Source organism: Mesoplodon densirostris, chromosome 16 (assembly GCF_025265405.1).
Source record: "Mesoplodon densirostris isolate mMesDen1 chromosome 16, mMesDen1 primary haplotype, whole genome shotgun sequence".
Classification (NCBI taxonomy): Eukaryota; Metazoa; Chordata; class Mammalia; order Artiodactyla; family Ziphiidae; genus Mesoplodon; species Mesoplodon densirostris.
The window spans coordinates 7,020,091-7,034,974 of NC_082676.1; the positions used below are offsets into that span (position 1 = coordinate 7,020,091).

General features: G+C 45.4%; 1 protein-coding gene across 1 annotated transcript; it reads left to right on the top strand.

Moving 5' to 3' along the window:
• Positions 1 to 3,850: 3,850 nt before the first annotated feature.
• Positions 3,851 to 9,445, top strand: CBLN4 (cerebellin 4 precursor). The gene is made up of 3 exons (XM_060078441.1): positions 3,851 to 4,141; positions 7,121 to 7,237; positions 9,248 to 9,445. The coding sequence occupies exons 1-3, from the start codon at positions 3,851 to 3,853 to the stop codon at positions 9,443 to 9,445; spliced, it is 606 nt and encodes a 201-aa protein (XP_059934424.1).
• The last annotated feature ends 5,439 nt before the right edge of the window (positions 9,446 to 14,884 follow it).

Consider the following 14,884-nt stretch of genomic DNA (forward strand, 5'->3'; position numbering starts at 1 on the left):
TTAAAATAGTACATCTTCAAAAAGAAAAAAAGAAAGAGAGAGAAAGGAAGGAAGGAAGAAGGAAAGAAAGAGAGACAGAGGGAGGGAGGGAGGAGGAAGGAAGGAAGGGAGGGAGGGAGAGAGATCTGTGTTGTGGCTGGAATGAAACTTGGACTTGATCCTGTTTCTTTCCTCCTGGGCATGCTGGGGCTGGAGTAGGGCTGGGGAGCAGGTGATGCTTCCGTTCCCAAAATGTTAGGAAAACAGTTCCCACAGGCAGGGGATTGGATTTGTTAATGTCTTTTGGCAGGAGATGCATGGGCTTATGCAGTATGATTTCTGGGACATTGTTCTAACGAGGATTCTGGATGGCAAGGAACAGTAGTAGGTTACTAAAACTAGTTCAAGTGAAATCAGTTGTATTACAAGGATGCAGGAGGCTCTCAAGAAGCTCAAGGTTGCTGGATGTCTTGTGAGTAGGAGTTAACAAGCTGGAGATTTACTGTTCACTCCCTCACCCCTTCCATTTCTCAGAAGTGCAGAGAATCGGCCCAGTCTACAAGTGTGGTCAGTCCTCCTATTTCTTCCAACATGCTCCTCTGCTTAAACTTGCTCATGGCCCTTAGATGGCCAGTTCAGGAGACTATAGACGTCTTCTCTGCAGGACCCGGTGCTTACTGGAAGCCATATCAGTGTCCCATTCAGATCCTAGAGAGAGAAAATCTAGCAGCCCCACCTTATCTGGCTGAGTCAGGACATATAAGTCACAGATCTCTGGCATCAAATGGATTGACAGCCCTAGAATACAGGGGCTATCCTTGTTCAATCACCCATGGTGGGAAAGGGAGACAGGACCCTGTGCTTTACAATATTGGATAGCTTCTCTCAGTAGGAGTCAAAAGAAAATGTGGTGTTCCACATCTTTAGAACACCCTGAATAGGGGAACATCTTTTAGTAAGAAGCCAAGACTTTCATCTCCAGTTACCCAGGAGGCCTGAATTTAAATTTTACCGAGAGAGATTTATTTAAACCAGTTTATACTATAAGGTGAATGACTGATACTGACATTCTCTCTGGAGAGCCAGTCATTTCACAATCAATTATTGAGTCCCTAATATGGTCACTCTGCTGGATTAGGGGGCTAGGAAATGAGTACTTTTGGAGAGGAAAAGAGGAGGGAGGGAAGAAGTTTCTTTAAATCTGAGTTCTTGCAGAAAGAAAAATGCCTAGAGAAGAAAGGACACAGAGAGAACATATTGGGGTTGGTAGGGAAGACAACTTATTGACAATTTAACAATTCTGTAGTCAACAGAGCTTTTTTCTCAAACTCCTTCCAGCCTGAAATTGAACAGCCCAGGTCTTAGTTACTAAACAGCTGTTTTAGACAAGGAAGGCAAATTACTTACGCAAACCGGGGAACCAAATTAGATCCAGCCCCTGTCCTCCAAAGGCAGCATCAAACGAGAAGGTAGAAGCCGGGAGAGAGTTACAAAGTGCAGCAAGGGTTCAGGTGAAAAGCTACCCTAGGCTTGGGGTGGGGGAAATGGTGGACGTTTTCAGAAGGCACCAGTTCACTCTTTCCGGTTGTAGCTTAGATTAGTGACATTCAACATTGTTACAAATAGCACAGCAGGAGCACCTGCCAATCAGAACTGATACTGGCCCCATTGGAGGAGAATCTGGAGGCCCCTTTGGCTCCAGGCACCAACTCTTTAGTTGCAAGATTATAGGGAGCTAAGGGCTAGGGAAATACCAACCAGTAGGAGTATTTACTATTTTAACAATTGGAGCTGCAGTGCAATGCTTATGGCTCGACACCCAGCCCTTTGGAAGGGCCTTATGAGGGGACAAGCCTGGAGATGCTGGTCTGGCTTCTGTTGTGGAGAGACTTGAATCCATGCTAAGGAGGCTGTTCTTCTTTCAGGAAGGACTAGAAAGCCATCTATCTGGGAGGCAATGCTCAATAAACACCCCTTCAATGAATGATTAGTCAGTACATTTCTAGGAGCTCCGAATGGCTGATGGGGATGCTGTTTTGATTAAAGATGTGAGGCCTGTCCTCTGGCAGCTGGGACACTAAAAGGAATTTGGGCAGGGAGTGACATGACTCCAAAGCATCATAGAACCAACAGGCTGATGGGACCTTCATTAGTGGAGTCCCTCCCTCTCAGAAAGGGTAAGTGACTTGGCCAAGTTCACGCAGCCCGTCACAGAGACAAGCCTTTCCCTCCCAGTGATGGCTGCGGAAGAGGAAGATAAACCTTGCCAATCAGAGGCCAAGATGGCAATGGGGTGGCACGGGGGGTGGGGAGGGCGGGGAACATCAAGAGGGAGAAAGGTGCGGTATTCTCAGGAGGGGGTGGGCTTTTTATAGGGGGAAGGTTCCGGAGGGCTGATTCTTGCTGCGTCGTTAACTCCCTCTCTCTTTTTCTGGCCTTGCCTGGGGTGGATTCGCGGTGTGGGTGGGAAGGCGCGCCCTGAAGCTTTTGAGGCTCCTCTTCCCGGAGCGGAAGGCCTCAGGCACCTCCTCCCAGCGGCCCCCAGCGGCTTTGGTCCGTCCCAAGGCTTTCCGGAGCTCGCCAGGCCCCAGGGCTTGGGGAGGCAGGCTCTGGGCCAGGCGCGGTCGGGACGGCGGCGTGGGTACCCAGGTGCCAAGCAGCGCGCCGCGCGAGGCCGCTGCCGCCCATCCAGCTTCGCAGCCGGCGCTGGCAGCGCCGCTCTCCGCTCGGAGGGCGCTCGGCGGCGGAGTCCGGTGCTCGGGAGGGGCGAGGGGAGCCTCAGCCCCCTCCGCCTGCCCAGACCGAGGAGGGAGCGAGCAGGCGCGGAGCTGGGCCAGGCGCAGGGCGGTGGGCGCCTCTCCCTGGGTACAGTCTCCCTGCTGCGCGCTCCCCGGGGCTGGGTGGCCTCAGACCTTGGCAGCCAGCAGTGCTGTGCGCCCCGCTTGCCCCGGGGTGCGTTAAGCGCCAGGCAGGAGCTGCTCAGCTGGGGTCACCGGACTCCTTCTTCCCCTTTCCCGGGAGCCGGCGGGTTGAGCTAGAAGCCAACCCCAGCCGGACGTGCGCTCCTATAAATAGCGCGCGTGTGCCCGCCTCGCGCTCTCCCGGCTGCGCGAGGACAGGAAAGTTGTGCGCAGGGGCTCCGGGCGAGCGGCCGAGGCAGGAGGGGACCCCGCCGGCCGGGCCGCCCTGCACCTGAGAACTGGTCCCGCGAATTCCTGCTTTCCGTGCTGGGCACCCGGCTAGCCAATGCGTAGCTGCCGACTTCCGAGAGAGACGCCAAGCTTTGGGGAATTTCTGGCTAAGCGAAATTGAGAGTCGCTAGAGACCTGGCCGTGAACACAGCCTCGCGTTCTTCCCGATCCGGGAAACACCTTCTGCTTCTGTAATTCGTCCCTGCCGCGAGCCAGACACGTACTGGACCGACACGGGCACCGCTCGGCATCCACCATCCCCGTGGCTTCTCTGAGTCTCCTTCGTTTTTCCTGCTTCGTGGTTCACCCGGGGGTGATTGGGTTTGGGGAATTTATCGTTTTCCTCTTTGAGGTGTGAATGTGAGGATCTGGTGACTTTTAGATGTCTAGGAACAAGGGTGGGTGCAGGGGCCCCAGGCAGGGCTGATTCTTGGGCGGAGGAGGGTGGGGTGTAGGGGGTTCTGCATGAGCTCCTTGAAGGACAAAGGTAGCAGAGCCAGCGAGAGAGCGCGAGGGGAGACTTTGACTTCAAACCACAGGACTGGAAGTGTGCGCGCCGCCGCCGCCGTTCCCGCAGCGCTGTCGATCTAGCCACGGGCGTCTTCCCGAGCTCCGGGGTCCCGGGGTAGGAGGCGACGCGGGCGAGCAGAAGCGCCAGCCGGCTGCCCACGAGGCTCACCATGGGCTCCGGGGGCCGGGCGCTGTCCGTGGTGCCGGCCGTGCTGCTGGCCCTCACTCTGCCCGGGCTGCCCGTCTGGGCGCAGAACGACACGGAGCCCATCGTGCTGGAAGGCAAGTGCCTCGTGGTGTGCGACTCGAACCCGGCCACGGACTCCAAGGGCTCCTCTTCCTCCCCTCTGGGGATCTCGGTCCGGGCGGCTAACTCCAAGGTCGCCTTCTCGGCGGTGCGGAGCACCAACCACGAGCCGTCGGAGATGAGCAACAAGACGCGCATCATTTACTTCGATCAGGTCAGACCCCGAGGGATGCGGGGTGTCAGGAGTCGGCTGGCGGGAGGGGCGATGTCCAGGCAGCTCAGACCCGGGTTGAGCTGCTCTGATTGCGATTTGGGGGATCGTTTCGGCACTCGCCTCCCCAAAGGTCTTGGTCTGAAACTTCTGATGTCTCTCCCGCCACCACCCCGCCCCCGTTCCCTCTTGGCCTCCGGAAGAGCTGCTGGGGTGGTGGGAGAGAGGCAGGGGGTGTAGAGCCGGGCGTCGAGAGCTCAGCACAAGTTTAACAGCAACAGGTCCCTAGGAGCTGGCAGGATCCTGGTCCCTGGACCTCGAAATCGCTTGGCCAGAGCTTGGCCCCCTGGCTCAGACTCCTCTGCGGGTGCCGCCGAGGCCATTCTCGGGCACAGTACTCTCTCTGATGCTGGATAAATGACTTGTTTCTCCCAGGTGGAGAAGCGTCTCCCCAAAGAGAGCTCCGGGGGCTCCCCCAAGAGATCTCTGCAGAGATCTCACGGGTGGCTGGAGAGTGTGGGAAGCTGTGGCCCCGGTCTCATCTCGCCCACCTTTCCGCCGCCAGGATCCCCATATACATTGCAGGTACCGCTGCAGCGGAAAGCCCTTCTCTGCTACTTGGAGAAAAGTTGAGAGAAGGAGAGGAAAAGGAATCGGGCAGCACTGAGCTCCCATAGGGAAGCGCTGGGGAGCCGTTCTCCCTTCCCCTGCTCTGGTCCTTCCAGAGACATGCAAATTAGTGGGAAAGACAGACTTGGGGGCTGAGGGTAGGGGGTGGGGGAGGAACTGATGAAAGCTGTGGCTTGTGTTTTTTTTTTTTTTTTTAGCGATCTGGAGCTCTGGGGTTTGGCTGATGAGAAACCCCAGGATATCAGCTTAGCAAGGAGTCTTAAAACTGAAATCAGACTCCAGGGGTATCATTTCAACATCAGCAGCACCCAGAGTCTTTTAAATTCCAAAGTCGTATGTGTAGTTCACAGTTGTGTACCACATGGGCAAGAGCACAGGTTAAGTGGTGATGCAGGACGTGCCAGGGAAGGGACGAGGTGACATTTCTATTCCTTACTTAATTGTTCCTAAGTAATATACTCTCCAGCTGGCCAAAGACAGAGAATGCCTCTCTGGGGCTTCCAAAGACAGAGAATGCCTCTCTGGGGCTTCCTATTGAATAGCCATCATTTTAAAAGAATTAAGCAGCCCCTTTGGGGTTTTGGTGCAGTATTTTCCGTCTTGATGGAAATGAAATCTAGCACGACCCCTGGTTTGTATGTCAATGCATTAATTAAATACTGTGGACATTGCACTATCCTCTGTACAGTGCATTCTTTTCAGTGACCTTTCTGTCAGTTAGAAGAGGAGAAGGGTTTGTTCTTCTGTTCCCAGTGCCCATGCATCTTAGAGACAACAAGACACATTTCATTATAAATCTCGATGTGCCTGGATGCTCTAATTACAATGTAGAGTCAACATCCAGCCTTATGTGTAGTCAACACTAATCAGCCAGTTCCATTATTGCTAATGAATTATGCTACTTGTATCTGATTCAGGAAGTCCCTGCTAAGTACCTCAAATTATTTTAAATGTGCTTAAACAAATCTTTGTAAAATCTCTTGTTAGGAATTATTGCATAGCTTGTGATTTGTTATTGAAAGACCATTGATCATCGGGTCAGAGAAAGAAATCTGATGCTTACTTGGAAAAAGGTGTAATCTCAGAATAAAATGATATACAAACATACATTTTAATTCGGGGGTTGAGCCTGGTACATCTACCTGACCATCACTATAATTCTGGTGCATTGCTCACAGGCAATAGTATGTCTTTAGGGAATTATGCAAAGGGCTTAATATTAGCATGAGTGTAGTGTTTAAAAGAGAAGCAGCAGATTGCCATTGATATAGGGGAAATGTATCCTTATAAGGACATCTGATTTTTTTGAATGCCACTTATAGATTTATTTCTTGCAGAGAAATGGAAGAAACCCTAGTTATATCCTGCCCTCCACCCCTGCAATACACACACACACATGCATTCTCCTGCTCTTTTTCATAGGAAGGCTCATACCTATGTGACATTTAGCTTATGAGGTCACTTATTGAAATTCAGAGCTAATTTCATAACCAGTAGAATCAGGCCGAACATTTCGGAATACAGAGTGCACTGTTGTTTTCTTGGGAACCAGTGCTTTATTTCACTCTTCGTTTTTTGCCCTTTGAACTTTAAATAAAGAGCAGGTGATTGATAAGGGAATGGATGATGGATAACAGGAACACAAGAAGGCCACCTGTTTCACAGTCTCTACTCTTTGGCAGCCTGCAAAGGCTGAGTCATTGCCAAAATATTATAATTAAGGTCTGGATGGCATAGGAATGAAACAAATGGCCGTGGGGCTTAGCAGAGGTTTGGCGGAGCCTCAGAGGAGGGCTGGGCATTCAGCTCACTCTGTACCAACTGTTCAGTGTCATGGGTTATGTCACACGGTGGAGGGAGTGTCCAGGCCTCTGTGTGGTGTGTCCGGGAATGACTGCAGAGAGCCCTTGGATGCCAGTTGGCTGGCTTGGCCACGTCACCTCTGGACACTGTGAAGGCTCGTAGAGGGTGGGTGCGTAAATATGTGGCAGAAGCCCTTTATTTGACTCTCAAGGTAAAGCTAATATTTATAAGCCCTCACGTGTTTCTAGATGTTTCTAGAGCCATTGGGCCTTGCTGGAATTGAGGCATGAGTACAAAGCTGTTACTTTATTTTTTCTTATACCGTTTAAAAGACAGAAGAACCTTCCAATATACAAATCCGTTTTCCAAGTCACTAAAGAAAAAGGAATAGAACTCAATGTTTTATTTTCTATGGTTTTAAAAGTTAGTTTTCTTTCTTAAGAAAGAAAGAAAAAAGAAAGGAAAAGAAAAAGGAAGGAGGAAAACTTACTTTACTTACAGAAGAGAATATTGTAATAATTGACTGTTGTTTATTCTTTTTATTTGTAGATCCTAGTAAATGTGGGTAATTTTTTCACCCTGGAGTCTGTCTTTGTAGCACCAAGGAAAGGGATTTACAGTTTCAGTTTTCACGTAATTAAAGTCTACCAGAGCCAAACAATCCAGGTATGTCTTTTGACCTGTTCCTTCTGTACCCTCAAGTGACAGTGTTTACCAGCAGTGGGTTATGTATTTAAGTATTTATCCGAAGATGTGTTTTCATTGTAAAAATAAACAACCATCTTTATAGTAGTTTATTTTTAAAACATTTAATTTCCAATAACATCTATTAAGGCATGTGACAAGAAGCATACAGAAGAATAAGCAATTGAACTTATTACCTTAATAACAATGTCACTTAAAAAATATTGCTTAGTAAAAATTCAGTGACACACATCTCTTTATAAGATCTTGATTGCTTTTAACGCATGTGCAAAAATTACCTGAATTTGTAAGAAAAAAACTAGTAAGATTATCACAGCTTTACAAGTAACTACTAAATAGATAAAACAAATTTGCTGTCATCGTTAAAATTATGAGCTACAGTTAACGACTGAGAATAAATCTATGAAGGAACAATTATTCAATATACTTTTAAAGAAACGATGTGCTGTGCTTATCCCTTAAGTAGTTAATCCTCAGTTACTCTGATGTTGGTGAATTCTTACCAATTGCAGTTTCACAGTTAATATATTTTGTGTTGTGCTTTCTAAGGAACGGGCTTGGATTTACACTCAAGGACAATGATGAAGCTAGTTCCTATAGTATTCTAATACGCCAGCACCCAATAACACCAATACATGTCGATGGAATTCTAGGATAACTTTTTATCGTATGTTCAATGTTTGTATTGTATACTATGTCCATGTGAATGATAGATTACACACTCATCTACTACTTTTACATATCCTAGTGAATGGATAAATTGAGAGGTCTCAGATTTAATCTATTCAATATTATTTTTAACATAAAAGGAATGAACGTCTAGTAAACAAATTTACTTCCATGGAAAAGCTTTTCCCAAGCCCCAACATTTAGAAATTTTTGTAATGTTTAACACAGTATAATCAAAATTGTAGTAAGGAGAGAAGGGAATATATTTGATTTGATTCTCTGCTAATTATCCATCATTAAAATCTTCAGTGGTAGTGTGATTATTATTTTTAATACACATTTCTTATCAGGGAAAATGAAGAAATCACGACACACATAATTGCAACTGATTTTTAGCACTCTGCATGTCTCAGCGGTACAGTAAACCTGCAAGGATGTTAGTAGAACCTTGCTGTACCTGGGTTTCTCAGAGCAAAGGGCACTGGGGCTCTTTTTGCTAATGTACTGGGAAGCCACAGATTCGCGTCATTGCCAAAAACTTGCTACTGAATATGAGAGGTAAATAAAGTATTCAATAGTAGGCTTAAGTTATGTGCTGAAGGGAAGCCAGTTTTCACATGGCTAGGTTGCTCTCCATGGATGGTATTCTTCTGTGAGCATTTAAGGAAATTTCTATGGGAGAAATTTAAAAAAAAATTTTTTTAATTAAAAAAGATCAGCTCGGTAAGATCATACTAAGCCTAACCACCACTATCTGCTAATTTGAAAGGAAAGGGATATATTTACTGAACATCAGTTATTTTACCAGGTTGGTCATTTTAGACATTATTTTTTACCCCCTGCCCCTCATAGATGCTTTGACTTCCTTTCTTCTTTTTCTTTCTCTCTTTCCTTCTTTCTTTTCTCCTTCCTTTCTTCCTTTCTTCCTTCCTTCCTTTCTTTCTTTCTTTTCTTTTCTTTTTCTTTTCTTTTCTTCCTTTCATCTACAATATTAGTTTCAGGTGTACAACATAGTGAGTCAACATTTTTATAGATTATATTCCATTTAAAGCTATTATAAAATAATGTCTGTATTTCCCTGTGCTGTGCAATATATCCTTGTAGCCTATTTATTTGATACATAGTGGTTTTTACTTCTTAATCCCCTCCCCCTATCTTCCTCTCCCGCTTACCTCCCCTTACTGGTAACCCTAGTTTGTTCTCTGTAACTGTGAGTCTGTTTCTGTTTTGTTTTATTCATTCATTTGTTTTGACTTTAGAGAGAGATTTTCAGTGGTTTTTTTTTTTTTTTTTCCCTTGTAGGTTAACCTGATGTTAAATGGAAAACCAGTAATATCTGCCTTCGCTGGGGATAAAGACGTTACACGTGAGGCTGCCACGAATGGCGTCCTGCTCTACCTGGATAAAGAGGATAAGGTTTACCTAAAACTGGAGAAAGGTAACTTGGTCGGAGGCTGGCAGTATTCCACGTTCTCTGGCTTTCTGGTGTTCCCCCTTTAGAATTTGATTTCTTCGCGATGTTCATCCAGGTGAGGGGCGGCCCACCCCTGACTTCCTGGAAGATCATTTCCTCATCATTGGATTGATGTCTTTTCTTGGTTTCTCATGGGTGAATATGGATTCTCTGTAAGGATGCTAGGCCTGTCTGAAGCAGTACTGAACTCCACAGATTATTTTTGTGCGTGTGCGTTTCAGTGTACTTGGATCGGGACTCACAGCAGTTGATACCCATCTATGCTTAAGTGTAACAGTTCAAAGCTGTCTGCAAGGTTTATTCTGAATTTAATTTCCTGGAATTACTGAATTCGTTGCAGACGTGGCATTTTATTTAGTTAGTTTTCAAAGACCGGCAACCGGGTCTGAGAATTAGAGAACTGTATAAAAGTTCTGACTTCAATCAACGATTTGTGTGATACTGCCAAAGAATTGTGTGCTGTGTTGATATACTGGTTTCACTTGTTTTTCTTGCTTTGGAATTCGTTTTTTTGGTTTTCTTAAGGTAACTGCTGGCTTTGTGTCTTCTCTACAAATAGGGTAATGGCTTGTCTGCAAATTTACTCTATGAGGTCACCATCAGGACTTCCCTTTAAAAAAATGCTTCATAGTTGTATTTTAATTATATATGTGAAAGAGTCATATTTTCCAAATTATATTTTCTAATAGGAAGAATAGATCGTAAATCTAACAAGGAAAAAGTTGCTTACCCGAATTCTAAGTGCTCAATCCTCAAACCTCCACAAAACAGCTCTCCTCCACGGGAAATCTTACACTTTATTTCTCACTTTAATTAACGTGATTGATAATAACCACTTTTTAAGACCCTAAGGGATTTTTTTTCCCTTCGACATGACCACTTTATTAACTGGAGATGGGATGCCCTTGTTTTTAATTATACCTATTTTTCAAACCTCCTGTTGTGTTTGAAGTATCATCTGGTTTTGCCTTAACTCCTTAAATTGTATAGATCTATCTGTTTAGTTGATACGAAATCCAAATAGCCCAAGCTAAACTTAGTGCAATATCTTATTTTGTCTTTTGTATAGGTCATATGAATTCATAAAATTATTTATGTCTCTGTTATAGAATAAAGGTTAATATATGTTAGTTGAACTGTTTTGTCCTTTTGGATTTGGAAATACATGTTTTACATGATTTATTCTCTCTCTCTCACCAACCTTCCTCTCTCCCTTCCTCGCTCCTGTCCTTCCTGCCTTCCTCTCATTTCTTTGTCTTGGAGTTGAAGAAAAGCTTTCTGAATTTTTAGAGAATGTACTCTGAATTGGCGTAGGAAATCTTTACTGCGTTTAATTTGTCCAGATCCAGTGAGCTTGGCAAAAGAGGATCAATGCATTTAGGAAACTCTCCTTTCAGAAGGACTTACTGTTAGGAAGATAAGTTTTAAAAGCTCCCCTAAAGCATCGTGAAGGGCTCAGGGAAAGACTGAGTGGTGATGCGTATAAAGACCAATATTTTCAAACTAAAGACTTTGGGGGAAAGTTCTGCCCTTTTCTCAACATTAAAGGACAAACAGAAGATGGCCCGTTTCTTTTTAGAAGGAACTGTAATTATAGATGTCTGATGTGGAGATTTCCATGCTCAGCTTCCTGGTTGGTTGTCAATTAAAACAAGTTTGGGGGCCCCCCTTTTGCAGTTTGTGGCATCAAGGAAGCTGTTGCGGGGTTCTGTGGGAGGAAGCATGCAGGCAGGTCTTCCAGTGTAGCTGTGATTAATCACCAAGTCAGAATATTCATTCATCACAGGAAAACTCTCTGCTCCAAGAAAACGAAACTGAAGGAAATAAGGAGCTTAAACATAGCACCTCTCCGATTCCAAGTGCTTTTGGGGGTTCCTGTGATCCCGGATTCTGTTAGAGCCTGATTATCTAGTTAAATTTTTGTTTTAATTCTTTCTTTTCTTTGTTTTTTTTTTTTGGACTTAAGGCTGTTTTCCCCATTCTTTTTGGTTTCTAGAAACCTGGATAGCTGAATGTCTTCTTTTGGTTTTTACTTTTTTAGCAAGTTACTGTTTTGATTCTTAGAATAAACAGCTTCAACCAACATTGCTTAAATTATCCTTATAATGTGTTACCTGCTTTGCTAGGTACTGAGTTTACAGAAGTGGTTACATTGGCCCTTTTTAGACTTCCCTAGACAGGAAACACAGCCAGAATCTCCATAAGGAGCAACAGAGGTCGAAAAGTCTGGTTCTACTTCGCCTTTTGACTGAGGGTACTGGGCTTTGCCAATCTACCTTTACCATCTAAACCGTCTGTCTCCAGAACGATGGTAATCCATTGGTCCCCCAATTGGCTGACCTGATGACCAGAGAGAAGTAATGAAAACAAGGAGAGGTGACAGCATGTGATAGCTGCTCACACTCAGAGCTGTGGAGCTCAAGGTGAATTCTTGTGGTTTTCTTTGGTAGGGAGGGAGGTGGGGTTTCAGAAGTTGGTTTCTAAAGAGGTCACTCTGTCTCCTCTAATACAGGCCTACCTTTAATCTGGGTTTCAAATGGCATAGAATCAAAAAAAAATTTTTTTTTTTTTTTGTGTGGCTTTTGGTCTTCTCTGACCTTTCTCGGAAAACAAATTCTCTGTGAATTTGATCCTGAAGTTCTCCTATGTCATCTTCACAAACTAAGAAGATGTGTAAGAATCATCGGGGGAATCTTGATAAAATGTAGATTCTAGTGCAGTAGGTCTGGAATGGGACCCGAGCGTGTGCATTTTTAACAAGCCCCCAGATGGTGTCAGTGTTGCTGGCCTGGGTATCACACTTTGAATGGCGAGACCTTCCATCACACAGTGTGGTCTGTGGACCAGTAGCGTCCATATCATGGGGGCTCGTTAGAAACCCAGCTGGGGTTTAGACTCACCCCAGACCTACTGAGTCAGAATCTATATCTTTAACAAGATCTTCTGCCGCCCCCATCCCCATGGTTCTCAGGCACGGTACAGTTTACAAAGCTCTGTCTTCAAGTAAAACCCACAGACCACCTGCATCAGAATCACCTGCTAGGCTTCCGACAGGTGTAACAAATCCCCCAGGTGATTCTTACTACCTCAGTACATCCTGGGGCAGGGCGTTTTCTTTGCAGTGACCCCGGAGCCCAAGTACTCTCATTATCCTCCCTCTTTTAAACTCGGGGTGCCCAAGGCAGTGAGCGCGATGCCTTCATGCAGGTAAGCACTAGATGACGAGAAAAGGCTGGAAGGAGTGTTGCCGTGTTGTGCAGAGGAAGGGCCACAGGAAGACCTCACCTCCAGGAAAGACGTGAGAGACCTGGTGTGAAGACGAAGGTAGGTCACCCACAGAACGTGGCGCCTTGTGAAGAAAGAAAACCCTTAGTGACAGTCCTTATTTTGTCGGCATTTGTTCTGAAATAAAGATGTAGTTACATCTTGCTTTTCTTTGTGACTGAAGTGATCCTTCTCCAGGGGTTATAGGGTCTCTGTCTAAGTGTACTTGGCATTTGGCTTCAGAAGACATTGTTGAAGTTAATAAAGTGTGTGTGTTTGTTTGTGTGTGTGTGTGTGTGTGTGTGAGAGAGAGAGAGAGAGAGAGAGAGATAATGAGAATGGGAGAATATACTCAGAAGGATCCATGATGCCAGCAATTTCCAGTAGACTAGAAAGTACGTCTAAAATTCAGTCAAGGGCAGAAGATTTTCTCAACAACTTTTAGGTCCAATTGGTGATATTTATAATGAGAAAATATATTGTCATAGGTACTGAACTAAGGAAGTCTTTATTTCCCATGGAGTTACCTTGAGAACATAAATTTTGACCCTCTGACTTTCCAGTAACTGGAATTTTTGACGGAACCTCAGAGGGCATCAGTCTGCTAGTTCCCTGGGAGGATGAGGAACTTTGACAAATAACTGTTGTGACTGAGAGTTAAGGGTAGAGAAATGGACTTTGTGTCTCTCCTGTTGGTTTTTTTCTGTTGTTGTTGTTGTGGGGTTTTTTGTTGTTGTTGTTTGCTTGTTTTGGTTTGTTGTGTTGTCATGTTTCAGCTTGGATGTCAAGGTACAATCAATAAAGGGAAGAAAATGCAGGGAAATTAATACAGGCTGAGTCGCTATTTTCACATTCCTTTTTTTTCTTCAGGACAGGAGGAAAACATGGCTTAAAATGACCTGTCCATTCAGTGGTTTTCTTTCCTAGCCTTCCAGAGAGAAGGGAGTTAGACAAGCAAGAGCAGGCCTGGGGCCCGTTTCTGGGGGTGGGGAGTACACTGACCAAGCATTCAGTGAGGCTGAAGATCATTAAGTTGGAAACAGGTTCTGGTGGGTGTGGAAAAGGCTGTCCCACTGGCTGAGGATAAGGCTTTATCATCCTGGTTAGGGCGTCACCACCCAGGATAGAGGGCTGTTACCATTGGCCAAGGAATTTAAGGAATGCATCTCCACTGAATACTCGGGTCAGAAAATACCTCTAGCCCCCGGAGTGCTACAACAAAAGTTTTTCTTTATTTTATACTCTGTAGCCCACTGTTTTGACTGGACAGTTATCCTGTTTAGCCAACAACAATGGCCAATCCGTGTGATTCCACTCTCAGGATGGGGTTAGGGGGATTTGATCATGTTCCGTGTTTACACAGATGGACCCAGCTTCCTTTGTCAGTTGTGTACGGCTGTTTTCTTCTCAGTTCCTTTGCTATTTGGAAACACATATGCAGTCATGAGTGCTTCATTTAAAATAGCTTGGCTTTCGTTTTGAGTGTGAACATTTTTTTAACACACAGTGAAAAGGTGTCATGCTTTTTGCCCCCCACATAAAAAAAAACGGAGCAACTCCAGGCATAAGAAGTATTTGGTCAAAGAGGTAACGTACAAGGATAAAAACAAATTCAACCAAAACCTGAGAAAAAGCGAATGATAAAATTTCACTGCTCTCTGACATGACAGTCAAATGGAAAGGAGTAAAATCGATCCTGGTTTCTGTTCAAGTGTTGTGTTTTTCCTCCTCTCTCTCTCTCTCTCTCTGTCTCTCTCTCTCTCTCTCTCTCTCTCTCAGTGTTGAGGCCAGTTCTCTACAGATAAAATGATGCTGTTTCATAAGCAAAGATTTCAAGTCCCCTTCATGAGCGTGACTTTATGAACCACGAGCAGCGTTGGCAAGTGTGCTAGGTTCTGCCCTTCCGTTTCTTGGCTAGCCTGATTGGAGGAGCAATGCTGCTGGAATAGTCTGGTAACTTCTCTCGGGGGAGAGGAACAGCCCACCTTTCAGTAATCCAAGGAAGCTCTTTCCGGGCTTGGAAGGAAGCCACGTCCAGCTCCCTCTCCTCAGGACAGGAGGCCTCTGGAGGCTTTAAGATTTAGGAACAACTTCAGAAGCACCTGGGGCTGGCCCCTGGGGAGCTGGGACTTGGCAATATTTAATAAGTATCCATAAAGGGGACTATGGAATCTATAAGAGCCATTAAAAGTCCTAGTTTG

Bases quoted from the DNA above. Each gene is read 5' to 3' on its own strand.
- CBLN4 (XM_060078441.1), top strand. From the start codon at position 3,851: ATGGGCTCCGGGGGCCGGGCGCTGTCCGTGGTGCCGGCCGTGCTGCTG. The intron at 4,142-7,120 runs GTCAGACCCCGA...TTTTATTTGTAG, and splicing joins GCATCATTTACTTCGATCAG to ATCCTAGTAAATGTGGGTAA. The intron at 7,238-9,247 runs GTATGTCTTTTG...TTTCCCTTGTAG, and splicing joins ACCAGAGCCAAACAATCCAG to GTTAACCTGATGTTAAATGG.